The sequence below is a fragment of the Lagenorhynchus albirostris genome, chromosome 8 (assembly GCF_949774975.1).
Source record: "Lagenorhynchus albirostris chromosome 8, mLagAlb1.1, whole genome shotgun sequence".
NCBI classification, from domain to species: Eukaryota; Metazoa; Chordata; class Mammalia; order Artiodactyla; family Delphinidae; genus Lagenorhynchus; species Lagenorhynchus albirostris.
In genome coordinates, this window is record NC_083102.1 from 20,617,997 (window position 1) to 20,632,117 (window position 14,121).

The 14,121-nt window shown below is 48.3% G+C and overlaps 1 protein-coding gene across 1 annotated transcript; it reads left to right on the top strand.

Moving 5' to 3' along the window:
- The first annotated feature begins 4,396 nt into the window (after positions 1-4,396).
- On the top strand, positions 4,397-5,296 carry LOC132524126 (small ribosomal subunit protein uS2B-like). Its single transcript, XM_060155966.1, is given in 2 exon segments — positions 4,397-4,794; positions 4,796-5,296. Coding segments are annotated over 2 exon segments (867 nt in total). The 5' UTR covers positions 4,397-4,428.
- Positions 5,297-14,121: the final 8,825 nt, after the last annotated feature.

Here is a 14,121-nt window from a genome sequence, read left to right on the forward strand (position 1 = left end):
TCTCTTCTTTCTTCCTATTCTTTTTCTTCCTGAACTATTCAGGCCACAAACAAACGGCTGGGGGGGGGGGCGGGTGCTGACGGGGGCGTCCTAGAAAAGTGGGCACCTGCGCCACAGCACTGGGGAGACACAGTGGCCCAGAGCCAAGTGTTGGAGCACAAGTGTGGAGAGGAGGACCCAACCAAGGAACAGCTCAGCTCAGGGTCTGGAGCCTGAACACTGTGAGAGGTTCCTGCATGGGACGAGGGCCACAAGGGGAGCCTGGTGTGGCGTGCTGGAGCTCCAGAGGGTAAGGAGGGAGTCCCAGGAGGGGGCAGCCAGGCGAGGGGTATGGGTACCTAAGAGGATTGGGAGGGTCTTCCTCACCAGGTTAGGGGGACAGCCTGGGACAGGCTGGGAGGCCAAGAGGGAGGAGGAGGGCATCTGTGCCAGGAAGGGGTGATGGTGGCAATGCAAGATTACATAAGGGGAGACTGATCAAATAAGAAAGATCAACAGGAGCCAGATTTCCCACTGTTAGAGACGGAAGCTACAGGCACAAAAAGGATGAAAACTAAAGTGAATCCTGAGGTGTTAGATTGGAATCTGGGGTATCTATGTGAACTGATGGTTTTTAATATTCAGTTAGATAAACATATAAATACACATGCCATTGTATGTGCAGACATACATGCACATATTTCTCCACTCTGTCCACCAAGAGGGTCTGGGAGCCACCCCAGTACCAATGAGCACACCTAGCCCTTAGATCTTGGTTTCTAAATACCATTCTCCACTGAAAGAAATCAGGGCTCCCTGAAAAATGGGCTGATTCCAGACAGGGGCAGGGAAAGTACAATACGAATTTGGAATATCTTACTTTACCGTAAGTAAGGAAGCACTCAGAGAATGATGGGGACTTGTGAAAAGGACACTAAAGCTAGCTTGGAGGGGTTCCCACCGGGCAACTCTGAGACAATTTCAGCATCAAAAGATGTAATAATAATAAGGTACAATCCACTGAATAAAATATGAAACACAAGTTCATCCTGATATAGATAAATGAATAAATTGAAGTTTGATAAGGAACGGGATATTCACCTAATCTCAAAGCATCTCCACACATGGTTACTTACAAAGAGGAAAAGAGTAACTTTGCCGTGGAGAAGGCTGGTGACACCACCTTAAACAAAAGTAATCAAAGTCTATATCACCAAGTCTGGGACAAATCAGAATCATGGGGTGCCTGATAAGGTGCAATAAGAAGGGCACAGCATCACTTCTGTGAAACTCCTGCCGAAGACGCACAGCCTGAATCTACTCATGAGGAAACATCAGACAAACCCAACGTGAGGGACATTAGTCAAAAGAGTTGGCCTGGAGTCTTCAAAAGTGTCAATGTCTGGAAAGTTAAGAAAGGACCGGGAATCTGTTCCAGAGTGAAGGAGATTAGGGAGACACAACAACGAAATGCAGTGTGTGACCCTAGACTGGGTCCTTTCACTCTAAAGATCATCACTGGGGCAGCTGGTTGACTGGGGTCTGAGGATTAAATGTTAGCAATGAATCAGGTCACTTCCTGCCTTCGATGATTGTTTATGGTCACGTAAGAGCACGTCCTTACTTGTAGAATATATAAACTAAAGTATTCATGGGTGACGGGCATCATGTCAGCAACATACTCTGAAATAGTTGAGGAACAAAAAGGTTTTTTGCACTGTACTTGCAGCTATTCGGTATAACTGAAGATTGTTTCCAATAAACCCTTCAGGAAGCTACAGCAATGATGACAGCCACAGACCTGAGTCTCCTGCAGCCAGCATTATCTGGCCGTGCTCTCAATGAGCTCAGTCGGCTTAGAGACACTGCATGAGGCAGCCTCACGCCACCGGGGTGAGGTCATGGTTGTGCCTGCCATTTTAAACATCCTGAGTGGACGAGTGGCTTGAGGGGAGATCAGTGGATGCTGTGCCCTCCGGGAGCCCTGCACTGATTCTGGGAAGGATCCAGGCCACTCAGATTGGGAAGACAGAAGTCTATCGCTGATGTGAACGCTGGGTCTTTGGGGAGGGGAGCAGTGTCCTGGCTTCCGATTCCAGGTCTGGTCCTCATGGGTGCTACTCTCTAGGGCTCTACCCTCAGAGGCTTTGCCTCCTCCACCTTTTCATGCGGAAGGCTGGCTGGGCAGGAGTGTCTATGCCAAAGCCTATCCTGGAAAGCAGATGTGGTCCTCTCGGGGGTCTGACCTGCTCGCCAAGGATGAGAAGCCTCCTTCAGTGTAGACTGGCGTTCACACCTGTGCTCCACAGTGCAAACACAGCAGAGACTAACTGATTCACCCCTAGAACAGGGTGACCAGGTGGTGAGGGGTCTGACAACCACATCGTGAGAAGAGAAGACCCAGCAGAGATGGGACATCTGTCTTTAAACGTTTGAGGAGATGGCCCATGGGGGTGACTGGATTTATGTCACGTAGCTCCAGCTTAATACCTAGAACCAATGGTGGAGGATGAAAGGCAGTGGAGTTCAGCTCCACATAAGGAAGAGACTTTCTAATACTGGATCTAGCCAACGCGGGCCAGGGCCCCTGGGTGGGCTGGGATCCTGGAAGTGGGCAAGCAGACATTGAAAGGCCATCTGGGAGGGGAGCTGCAGCAGTGACCTCGTCAATGTTAGGATGATTCCAGGGAAGACCAGATTACCCTGTATGGCTCTGACTAGGAAAAGAAGCCAGAGCTTTAGCGAGCAGAGCGAAGACAGCATTCCTGGGCTTTGCTTAGGCCAGTAGGACAGTCCCACCAGAGACAGACCTCTGTCTCCCCAGCAGCTCACCTTCTGCCACCCGTCCCAACTTTTCCAGCATCTAAGGTGAGTAGATGCAACACAAATCCTGAGGAAGGACCAGGACCTCACGGCTCCTCAATGTTGTGTCTGGGACTCCGTGGCCTCCCAGATGTGCGGCTTCTCCACCACCACCACGGAGGCTGCCCCCCCGAGTCCAACTTGGACCATAGTCCCACGTGTTCCCAAAGACCTCTGGCCCCTCCCAAAGGCAAGACGGCTGGCCTGCCTGGTGAGTCTCCTCCTTCCATCACCTGTTTCCCTTCCTTCGACCCTTGAGTCACTGTCCCTACATCACACAGGTGAACAAGCCTCAGGCTTCAGGTTACAAATCCTAAGTGGAACCGGAGGGCTGTGCCCTTCCTCCCACTTTACCAAGAGCTGGTGAAGAAGAGGAAAGGTCATCGGAGCCCCCGGAAAGAAAGAGTAGGGTGCTGCAAGATTCATCATTATGCCAGTTCACCTGGAGACAAAGGTTAGGTCAGCGCGGAGAGTTTCCCACGGCAAAGCCATCACCCACTGACGAGTCCAGCAGATACACATACACTGTACGGTTTCACATTTGCGTTCACTGCTCTGGTTGGATTTATTAAAAGAAAGAGACAGGGCTTCCCTGGTGGCGCAGTGGTTGAGAGTCCGCCTGCCGATGCAGGGGACACGGGTTCGTGTCCCTGTCTGGGAAGATCCCACATGCCGCAGAGCGGCTGGGCCCGTGAGCCATGGCCGCTGAGCCTGCACGTCCGGAGCCTGTGCTCCGCAACGGGAGAGGCCACAGCAGTGAGAGGCCCGCGTACCGCAAAAAAAAAAAAAAGAAAGAGACAGTGATTTTTAAAAAGGTAGAGAAAGGGGACTTACAATAGCACACAGGGATACTGGGTTGTTGCACTGGATGCATTATTCCCCAGGGGCCTGAATAAAGAATTAGAGCAGTGAGATCTTATTTGATGTTTCCATACACCTGTTGAATTTTCAGCTTGGATGCAATACCAAGCAGACCCAGTAGCCAGCCCCTCCCTTCTCAGCACTGCCACGACAAGTTTTAAGGGAGACCAGTTCAGGCTTATTAGACACTTCTATTATTCAACTTATACCCCACCCAGATCCATGGGCACAAATCACTTTTACATAACCCATGTATTCACGCACATATAGTTAGCAAGTTTGTGTCTCGGAGTTTAGCAGCAAACTCAAAGTTGAAAGCAACCGACAGCCAGACTTTTATTTTCACGGTACTGCTGATAACCCCGCTCCACGGGCTCATCTGCCCAGTGAACGTGCCATGGGCAAGAACGGACGGTGGGCTGGCATACCCAAGACCTGGCCTCTGCACTGGCTCTACTGCTAGCTTACTGGGAGCCTTCAGAAGGCAGAACCTTCCCTGCCTCTGTGATCATACCGGCTCCATGTACTTCAGAGAGCAATGGGGAAGAGATCGTAACATCATGAGAGGCAAGTGCTCAGAACAATAGGAAGTGCTTTAAACCTATAAAATTAGGTGCCATGTAGTCAGAATCAGGTTTAAAAAATGGGATCTGCTTTCCGCGCCTGACAGGGGTCCATACGGCTTTGTCCTGGATTCCCGTCGTCACTTAAAGGGAAACTTTCACAATGTCCGGAGCCCTTGACGTCCTGCAGATGAAGGAGGAGGATGTCCTCACATTCCTTGCAGCAGGAACCCACTTAGGTGGCACCAACCTTGACTTCCAAATGGAACAGTACGTCTACAAAAGGAAAAGTGATGGCATCTACATCATAAATCTGAAGAGAACCTGGGAGATGCTTCTGTTGGCAGCTCGTGCCATTGTTGCCATTGAAAACCCAGCTGATGTCAGTGTCGTATCCTCCAGGGATACTGGCCAGCGAGCTGGGCTGAAGTTTGCTGCTGTCACTGGAGCCACTCCTATTGCCGGCCGCTTCTCTCCTGGCATCTTCACTGACCAGATCCAGGCAGGCTTCTGGGAGCCAAGACTTCTGGTCGGTGGTTACTGATCCCAGGGCTGACCACCAGCCTCTCCCAGAGGCCTCTTACGTTAACCTGCCTACCATTGCTCTGTGTAACACAGACTCTCCTCTGCGGTATGTGGACGTTGCCATCCCACGCAACAACAAGGGAGCTCATTCAGTGGGTCTGACGTGGTGGATGCTTGCCCGGAAAGTTCTGCGCATGCGTGGCACCATCTTCCGTGAACACCCATGGGAGGTCATGCCTGATCTCTACTTCTACAGAGATCCTGAAGAGACTGAAATGGAAGAGCAGGCGGCAGCTGAGAAGGCTGTGACCAAGGAGGAACTTCAGGGCGAATGGACCGCCCCACCTCCTGAGCTCCCTGCTCCTCAGCCTGAGGCAGCGGACTGGTCCGAAGGTGTGCAGGTGCCCTCTGGGCCTGTTCAGCAGTTCCCCACTGGAGACTGGAGTGCTCGGCCTGCCACTGCCCAGGCCACCGAGTGGGTAGGAACAACCACTGAGTGGTCTTAAACTGTTCTTCCACAGACTCTTAAAACGGAAATAGGTTGATGAAAAATAAACAGTTTCTTAAAAAAAAAAAAAATGGGGGATCTGAACACAGGGCTGTGAAACATACAGAGTTCTGAGTCATGCTCTGGTCCCACCCCTCATTTCACAGGTAAAAAAGTGGGCACCATGGGCGGCACAGCTACTCGCAGGACAACGGCAAGACCAGTCAGGTTTGGATGAGACAGTTAAGGTGCATCCCGTACTTGAATGCCCACCCAATGGCCACCTAGCCTCTGCTTGATTATCTGCATTGACGAGGAGCTCACTTCCTCAAAGGCAGCGCCTTCACCTTTGAAAGGCTTAGGAGACTTTTCAGAAGCATGAGGAAGGAGAAGGAATTTCTGTGGCCTTTTCTCTACTCATCATTTGGCCCAAGAGATACTAAAGACGCCGCACAGACTGCTTCTGCTCCCTCTTCTGTACAATACCTGGTCAGTGGGGCTGTTCCCTATGATACTTCTCTCCTTCAGTCTGTGCACCCCTGCATCACTGGCTCCTTTGTTCACTCCGCACATCAGTCTCTGCCGTCCCGGTTACCCTGCAATCAACGTGCTCTAACTTGCCCAGCACTAGCTCCCAGCTCATCTCTTTGGCGTGGCCACCTTGTCCTTGGCAGCTGACGGTCTGAACACTCAGGACCTCTTCGGTCACCTTGTGTCAGAGCAGCTACTGTCAGCAGCTCCTGAAACTGAACAGGAAGCTGAGGGATCAGGCCTGGACAAGCAGAGCTCCACGTGCTCCAGTCCACTGTTGATACCTGGCACAAAAATTAAGGCCTTGAAACAACCCAGAGAGGCGGGCACAGAGCCTGCGGCTTGGCTAGGTGCTGGTCAGGGGCCAGTACTCCGGCAAGGAAGCCCCTGCACTATAGAAGATGGCAAGAAAGACCGTTGCCATGGTGACTGTCGGGCAGCCTAGACTGCTGCCGCCGGCGAGGAAAAGGCACTTAGGAAGGATCGCAGTGAGATGCAGGAATTCACCCACAACCACTACCCAACCCAGCAGGGGCGTTACCGACTCCAGCTGTGCCTGGGCCGTTTCCCTTGTGGTCCACGAGGAGGAGGGGGCAGGGCTGACATTAATCACCCTATAGGAGAAGGGGAGGTCTTCAGGGGGGTGTGTGTGCACGTGTGTGTGTGTGATATGTGTCTGTGTAATGTGTGTGACTGTGTAGTATCTGTGGTGTGTGTCTTTGGGGGGGTGGTCTGCGTGTGTGATACGTGATGTGTGTGATATGTGTGACATATGTGATATCTGATGTGTGTGTCTATGTGTATATTTGTGTGATGTGTGTGGCTGTGTATGATGCGTATGTCTGTGAGTGTCTCTATATGATTGCGACGTGTCTGTGATGTCTGTGTGATGTGTGTGTAGTGTGTATCGTGTGTGTAATATCTGTGATGCGTGTGTGTGGGGAGGATGTACTCTGTGTAATACGTGATGTGTGTGATATATGTGTGATGTGTGTCTGTGTGATGTGTGTGTGTACGTGATGTGTGTTTGTGTGTGACGTGTGTCTTGTGTGTGATTGTGGTGTGTATCTGTGAAGTGTGAGGTGTCTGTGTGTGATGTGTGTCTGTGCCCGTGTGTGATGTGTGTCTGCATGTGTTGTGTGTGTGTGTGACGTCTTGTATCTGTGTGCTGTATTGTGAATGATGTGTGTGAGGTGTGTCTGTGTGTGTGATGATGCGTTGAGCTGACCAAGCATCAGTGCCTTCTTGGGCAAAGCCTCTTTCTTTTCAGGCCCAAAAGCACAGGAACTCTTGGAGCAGCTGGAGGGTGGTGACTTGAGGCTGGGCGAGTCACCCCTCCCCCGTGCCTCACCCCTCCCCCGTGCCCCCCCCAGCAGTATGCATGCTCCTCTATTAGCATTAATTACAATGTGCTCTAATCATTTGTTTACAGGCTGCCCCCCCCACTGAAGGAGGGAGGAGCTCGAGCCCAGGGGCTGCGTCTCCTAGTGCCAGCACTACGTTGTGTCCTCGGCACATGGTGGACATCCAGTGAGGGTCGCCTGACTGAACGGCTCTGACAAGGACAAGATCAGAGCATCTGCACTTCATACAGCAGTGCGCAAGATCAAGCTCATTCAAGGAGCAGCAGTGGGGCTCTCGCTCCGCTGGGCACGGCGCTGTGATGGAGTCTCCTCACCACGGAGTTCACGCAGAGCGAGAGGGACACTCAGACTGTGGCCCTCCTTCTCCTGTGGCAGGGACACAGCGCCGGAGGCAGGCCCACGGTACTGGTCAGTGGCAGCGCTGGAAGCGGTGCCCGGAAGACCTCACCACGCGGGCATCCACTCTGCAGGTTACCAAGGAAGGACTGGTCTTGTTTCACATTTATTTAGTTGCTTTTAATTTACATCCAGTCCACCTGCTCTTTTTGGTGTACAGGTTTACGCGTTTTGGACAAAGGCATAGAACTGTGTAACCACAATGAAATTACAGAAACATTCCCTCACCGATCTCTTTCGTTTTCTTAAGTAACCACCCATCTTTTTTCTGGCCCCGTTTTTATTTCATATCCCCTTTTAGTGGAGACGTGTTAACTGAAAACTGAGTCAGTTCCTTCCAGTAGCCTAGTCAGATCTGCCCCTCCTCTGAGCCCTATTTGACATTTCAAAGCAAAAGAGGGCAGCACAGGAAAAAGTAAGGTGGCATGTACACCAACTCATCCTGAGAAAGAAGTATTTTCCTCGAGAATATCCCCCTTGAATTGGAAGGACACACAAGCCAGAGAAGGAACTCTGTGAGGACAGACTTTGCCATACACCACTGGTGCACTCCTGAAAATTAGGATTATACCTAATCCCAATTTGATCAAACAACCTATCGATCTTTGTCTCTGCTGGTCACCAATCCTCGGCTCTATTTCCATCACCTTCCCACCTATCCATGCATACCCTTGGAGTTTCAGGGAAGCAGAAGATGGATAAAAATCACTTGCTGATAAACTTAAATGTCACTAGAGATTGCTATTATTTAGAAGGAAACTTTAAGAATATTTTTAAAGGAATAAATATTATCCTAGGAGAACGAGCACATGAGAGCATTTTTTAAAACCATAAAAGGTTGGAATCTGTCCATTCACATTACGTTGCTCTTCGAAGCGGTTCCGTAGGATGCGGCTGACTCCTTTCAAGTTTGCTGTTATTACTCTGAACACTGTTGGAACTTTGCCTCTGAAACTGCCTTCAGAGTCAGTATATGAAGCATTCAAGAAAACCAGCTTCACTTTTCATGTCGCATATGTTTTTGTCAAGTATATTTCCTCCTCCTTGATCCTTGCGAGCTAGTCTCCATTGATTTTCATTAACCTAATGTCCAACCTTGAGGCTGGGAATAGAGTAGTCAAGCATCATTAATTTGGAATCCACCATTTTGGAATAAGAAATAATTCAGACAGTAAACTTCAGCCATCCAATTGCTCTCTTCGAAGGAAGGAAACTAATCATGTATGTAAATCAGAAGGAAACCATTTAAAGCTCCTTAAAAGAGTAAACTTCTCAAGCATTCTCGAGCACACCTTAGATTAAATCACCCTTTACCCAACATATTTGTAGCTCATTATAAATTGCCTTTATTAACCAGACATCCCTCCATGGACTTGTAGAGACAGTATTTTTTTGACCTACTTCCTGTTACTGTCAGCGCTGGGGTGCAGGAAGGTTGCATGTCTTTAAAATGATCTCATAATTCAGACTTTTTTGTGGCACTCCAGAAAATTCAGACCAACCTTCCTCGCATTAGTCTGAATTAACGAAGTTTGACTGTACTGGATTGAACCATATGAAATCAGCAATATTCAACCATTTTTGACTTTAAAAATGGTGATTTTATATGGTTCATTCAATGTAACATATTTCTTTTCTGGGACTCCTTTCCAAGGAACCAAAGGCATTCCCCATTTCCATGCTTTCTTCGTATATTTTAAAGATAAAAGTAGGAGAGTGGGATTGAACACCCAGCCCCTAACCGCCTGCCCCTCAGTTCACAAGTACAGAAACTGCGAGAGTAATAGAAGAAAATCACTCAAACCACAACTGCTTCAAAATGGGACGAAAAAAGTACCAAAACAAAAATAAACAACATCAGAGAACTATCACCACTGCTTTCCCATCACCCAAACTCTCGCCCTCTCCTTCAGACCAGTCTTCCCATCTGGAAATCACTTCGGGGACAAAATATACCTTGCCTACCCGTAAGTGTAATCCATTAGAGCCCAAGAGATTCTGACTGTGTGAAGAAAACTCCAATATCAGACTCCTGAAAGGTTTGGGATGAGAGGGGAGCAAATTAAAGTTTAATAGGATGGAACCTCAGGAAATGGACAAATGTAAATTAGGACAGAGAAACAGAAATTATTCTCACTTATACAAGGCTCCTCATTAACTTATTTGATAGCATTCTGAGAATCTGTTTAATAAATGTAGGGGGCTTCCCTGGTGGCACAGTGGTTGAGAGTCCGCCTGCCGATGCAGGGGACACGGGTTTGTGCCCTGGTCCGGGAGAATCCCACATGCCGCGGAGGGGTTAGGCCCGTGAGCCATGGTCACTGAGCCTGCGCGTCCAGAGCCTGTGCTCCGCAACGGGAGAGGCCACAGCAGTGAGAGGTCCACGTACCGCAAAAAAAAAAAAAAAAAAAAAAAAGAAATGCAGGGATGTGCAAACTCAGAAGAGTGTAAGATTGACTCTCTTTGCTTCAGGGCAAGGATTTGCACTGCAGAAAGAAAGGGTTTCTGATGCGTATTAAGAACTTCCTGGATTGTGAAGGCCAGGAGAAGCTGAGGAAGGAGAGGGCGGCAGACTGTGAAATGTCCTTGTCCGGGGGTATTATAGTGGAGGAGCCCCACTTTGCGAGACTGGGGTTGATTCTGTCTTCATTTGACTTGTTTCATCTTCTGCCAGAGCAGACTGGTCCCCCTTGGCCACAGGGTGCCTCTTGAAGGCTCTGTGACCACTGGGGCAAGCCATCAGAGGACGGTTTCCTCTGAGGGCTTGGGGGCTCCTCCAGCCCTCAGGGGGGCTCCTCCAAGACTAGCATTCTCCAGCAAAGACCCTATTTGTAGGAGCCACATGAGGCTTGCTGCCACCAAAGCAACAAATTCCTGAAACAGAGAGGGAGAAACAGCTACCTAAGGGAGCATCTCCTCTGCACTGAGGGGAGGGGGAGGGGAGCAAGTTATGTTTAGCTTATTTTTATTTTTAATTTTTTGTTTTTAAAAAAGATGTAGTGACTGCATCTACTCCTTCATTCAACAGGTTCAACTGGTGTTATTGAGACTCCACAGTGTCATCAAGAGCACTGTTTCTTTCCTGCCCTCCCACAGTGTCACCTTCATCTAAAGGTCATTCCTAATTAAAGTCTCAATACCTCCCCACACTTCTGCAGCTACACGTCCAGACAGAGAGAAGTTGGGTCTCTTCAAGAAACACTCAGAAGGCTAAGAACATTTTTCCTGGTGTGTTTAGCTTATTTTTAACCAAGTGACACACAGGCATGGAGGAGGAGAATTCGAGCTGGGTTTGAAGCTACAACCTTTCCCGGGGGAGCTGCTACAAGAGGCGCTCTCCATGGACCAGCCTGGTCTCATATGCCCCATGTCACAGGAAGGGAGCATTTCCCACTCCTGCAAAGCCAAGCAGACCCACCATTTGAGTCTCCCTCTCCCACTGACTTGGGCACAGAGTGGTAGTTTATGGCAACAATTAATGTGGCTCTAAAGGTAAACTGAAAACGCCAAGAGGAGCAAATTTTCACATGAAAATGCAAATTGTTCCTTATATGGGCTGTTCCACAGACACTATGATTCATCATTGACTGTTCAACTGTATTTCCAAGTAAGATCTCAGTGAGAAGGACAGAAAGGCAGAGCCCAAGCCTGCGGAGATTTATAGCTCCTTTTATCCAGATGTAAAGCACACGGCGTTGCAAGGGAATATTAAACCTATAAAATCTCCATCTATCTTGTAGTCCTTATTTGAGGAGGGGCCAAAGGACACACAAGCATATACTTACATCCTCCAAAATCTGCCCTCTCCAGACATGCACACTCCTTTACCTTCACGCAATCCACCTTTACTTTCCCTTCTTACATGAAGGCAAACTCATCCATCCACCCATCAAGGCTTTACTGCCAGCCACATACACAATTTCTGATGAAGAAAAGGAATCCAAGTGGGTTTGCCGACGTTCTCTTGTGCCAGCATTCGTAAAGGACGCTCATTAAACAGGAAACACCAACTTGAGAACTGGACCAGGGCTCAGTGTGTGACCCAAAAGCAATCGCCTAAAAGCTGCAACTCAAGGAAAGCTGTCCCTTAAGACGGGTCAGGAGGGAACGCTTACACAGCACTCTTGGTGTGCCAGCCGGCTCTGAGTGCTTTATGAATATTAATTAATTTACTGAGCCCGCAGATGAGTGTGCCCTGAGTGAAAGCCACCGGCCCATCACACTCTGCTTCTGGAAACTACCATGGAGAAAAATCACTTAAGCTCAGGGTGCTCGCTCCCTGAGGGGCCACACTCTGGGTCTTGTGTGGAGCCTCTGCACGTCCTATTGTGGGACAAACTAGGACCTGGGTGACTGGGCTGCCGAATGGGTGGTCTTCCCGGCCTCCCCAGGCGCCCAGATATCCTCGTGATTCTCCGTGTGTCTCTTCCTTGTAATGAGAAGCCTGACCAGTAAACAACCATGCAAAACATTATTCAAAAAAAACAAAAACAAAAATGAAAACAAAACAAAATGTTATTCCACAGATAACTTCCTGGGTACCAGGGTTTCAGGCAAAGAGTTCCTGCAGGGGAGGGGCGGAAAGGGAGCTAGAGCCAGCGCCAAGCCCTGTTGGTTTTTGAGAGCTGCTGCAACAAGCTAGGAGACTTAGAACAACAAAAATATGTCTCACAGTTCTGGAGAATTCTGAAATCACGGTGTCACAGGGCACCTAGTCCCTCTGAAGGCACTAGGGAAGAAGGATCTATTCCAGGCCTCTCTCTAGCCCCTAGCAGTTCCTTGGCTTATAGCAGCGTAACTCCGATCATCACATAGCATTCTCCCTGTGTGCATGTCTGTGTCCAAAGTTCCTCTTTTTCTAAGGACACCAGTCATATTGGATTAGGGGCTCACTGTACTCCAGCCTGAGGTCATGTTAACTAATTACATCTGCAACTGCCCTATTTCCAAATAAGGTCACATTCTGAGGTGCTAGGGGTTAGGACAACGACATAATGAAATTCGGGGGCATACAATTCAACCCACAATACTAGCTAAAGGGTTTGAGCTTTACAAGAGAATGTCTTGGGACTGCAGCCTCCAATCATGACGCCCCCGCATTTGAAATTTGGCCTTAAAAATCCTTCTGCCATCCTTCAGCTTTTCGGATGTCTAAAAACATATTGAGGGGCTATGTTAGGGGCCTCCTACCCCGACCACCTGTGAATGTTTCAGCAGGAGAGACGCGACGATCGGCATTCCCACAGCTCAAATGCAGCTGGCAGAGTTGCCTTGTGCAGCCCGCTTCCCACCCCCAGCCCCATCCCTTTGTTACTCGATTTTAAGTAAGGTATGGAATTTCTCCTTGCCTTAAACTCACTGGCTGTCCTCCCAGCATGAAGTTGCACTGAGGATGAGTTTTTTTGGGTTTTTTGGCCATGCTGTGTGACTTACGGGATCTTAGTTCCCCGACCAGGGATTGAACCTGGGCCCATGGCAGTGAAAGCACCAAATCTTAACCACTGGACCACCAGGGAATTCCTGAGGATGAGTTTTTGACCATCCTTCTCATGCAGAGATACACACTCCTCCCAGATGTTCTACCCCACTACCACCCACAAGGACCACTCCTCAGATACCCGTATTCTATAGCGCAAGAAATTGAGAGCTGGTTAGACCATCTGTGGAAGTCCATCTATACTTCCCTCAACTTTCTAAACCAGGCAGAGTAATCACCTAATTTTATCAGCTTTAATGAAGTGTAATTTATATATGAGAAAGTTCACCAAATTTTATATATAATTCAGTGAGTTTTGACAAATATACACAGACTGTAACCACCACAGTCACAATAGAGAATATTTCTGTCACCATAAAATTCCCTTGTGCATCTTAGTCATCAATCTCCTTCCCCTACCTCTCTGGCAACCACTGATCTGCTTTGTCTCCACAGTGCTGCCTTGTACAGACGTGATATAAATGAAATGATAAAATATGTAGTCTTTAGTGCCTGGCTTTCTTCACCTAGCATAATGTTTTTGAGATTCTTCATGTTGTTGCTCATTCCTTTTCACTGCTGAATAGTATTCCATTGTATTCATTTGCCAAAATTTGTTTATGCTTTTACCTGCCAACAGACATCTGGGTTTTGTCCAACGTGGGGCAATAAGAATAAAGAATGAAGATTTGAGTGTAAGTCTTTGTGTTGATATAGTATTCATTTGTCTTGGGTAGATAACTAGGAGTGAGGTTTCTGGAAGGAAGAGTAAAAGTATGTTTAACTTTATTAGAAACTGCTAAACTGCTTTCTAACGTGGCTGTACCATGTGCATTCTCAGCAGCAAGGTTCATGTTCATCAAAACTTAAAGTTGTCATTTCCTTAAGTTTTAGTGATACGGGTAGCTCACTGTGGTATTAATTTGCATTTCCCTAATGACTAATAAAGCTAATCATCTTTTCATGCATTCATTTGCTATTTATCTATCTTCTTTGGTTCAGTGTCTGTTTAAATCTTTTGCTTATTTTCTATCAAGGCATTTGTCCTCTTAAGTTTTAAGGATTCTGATCCATGAA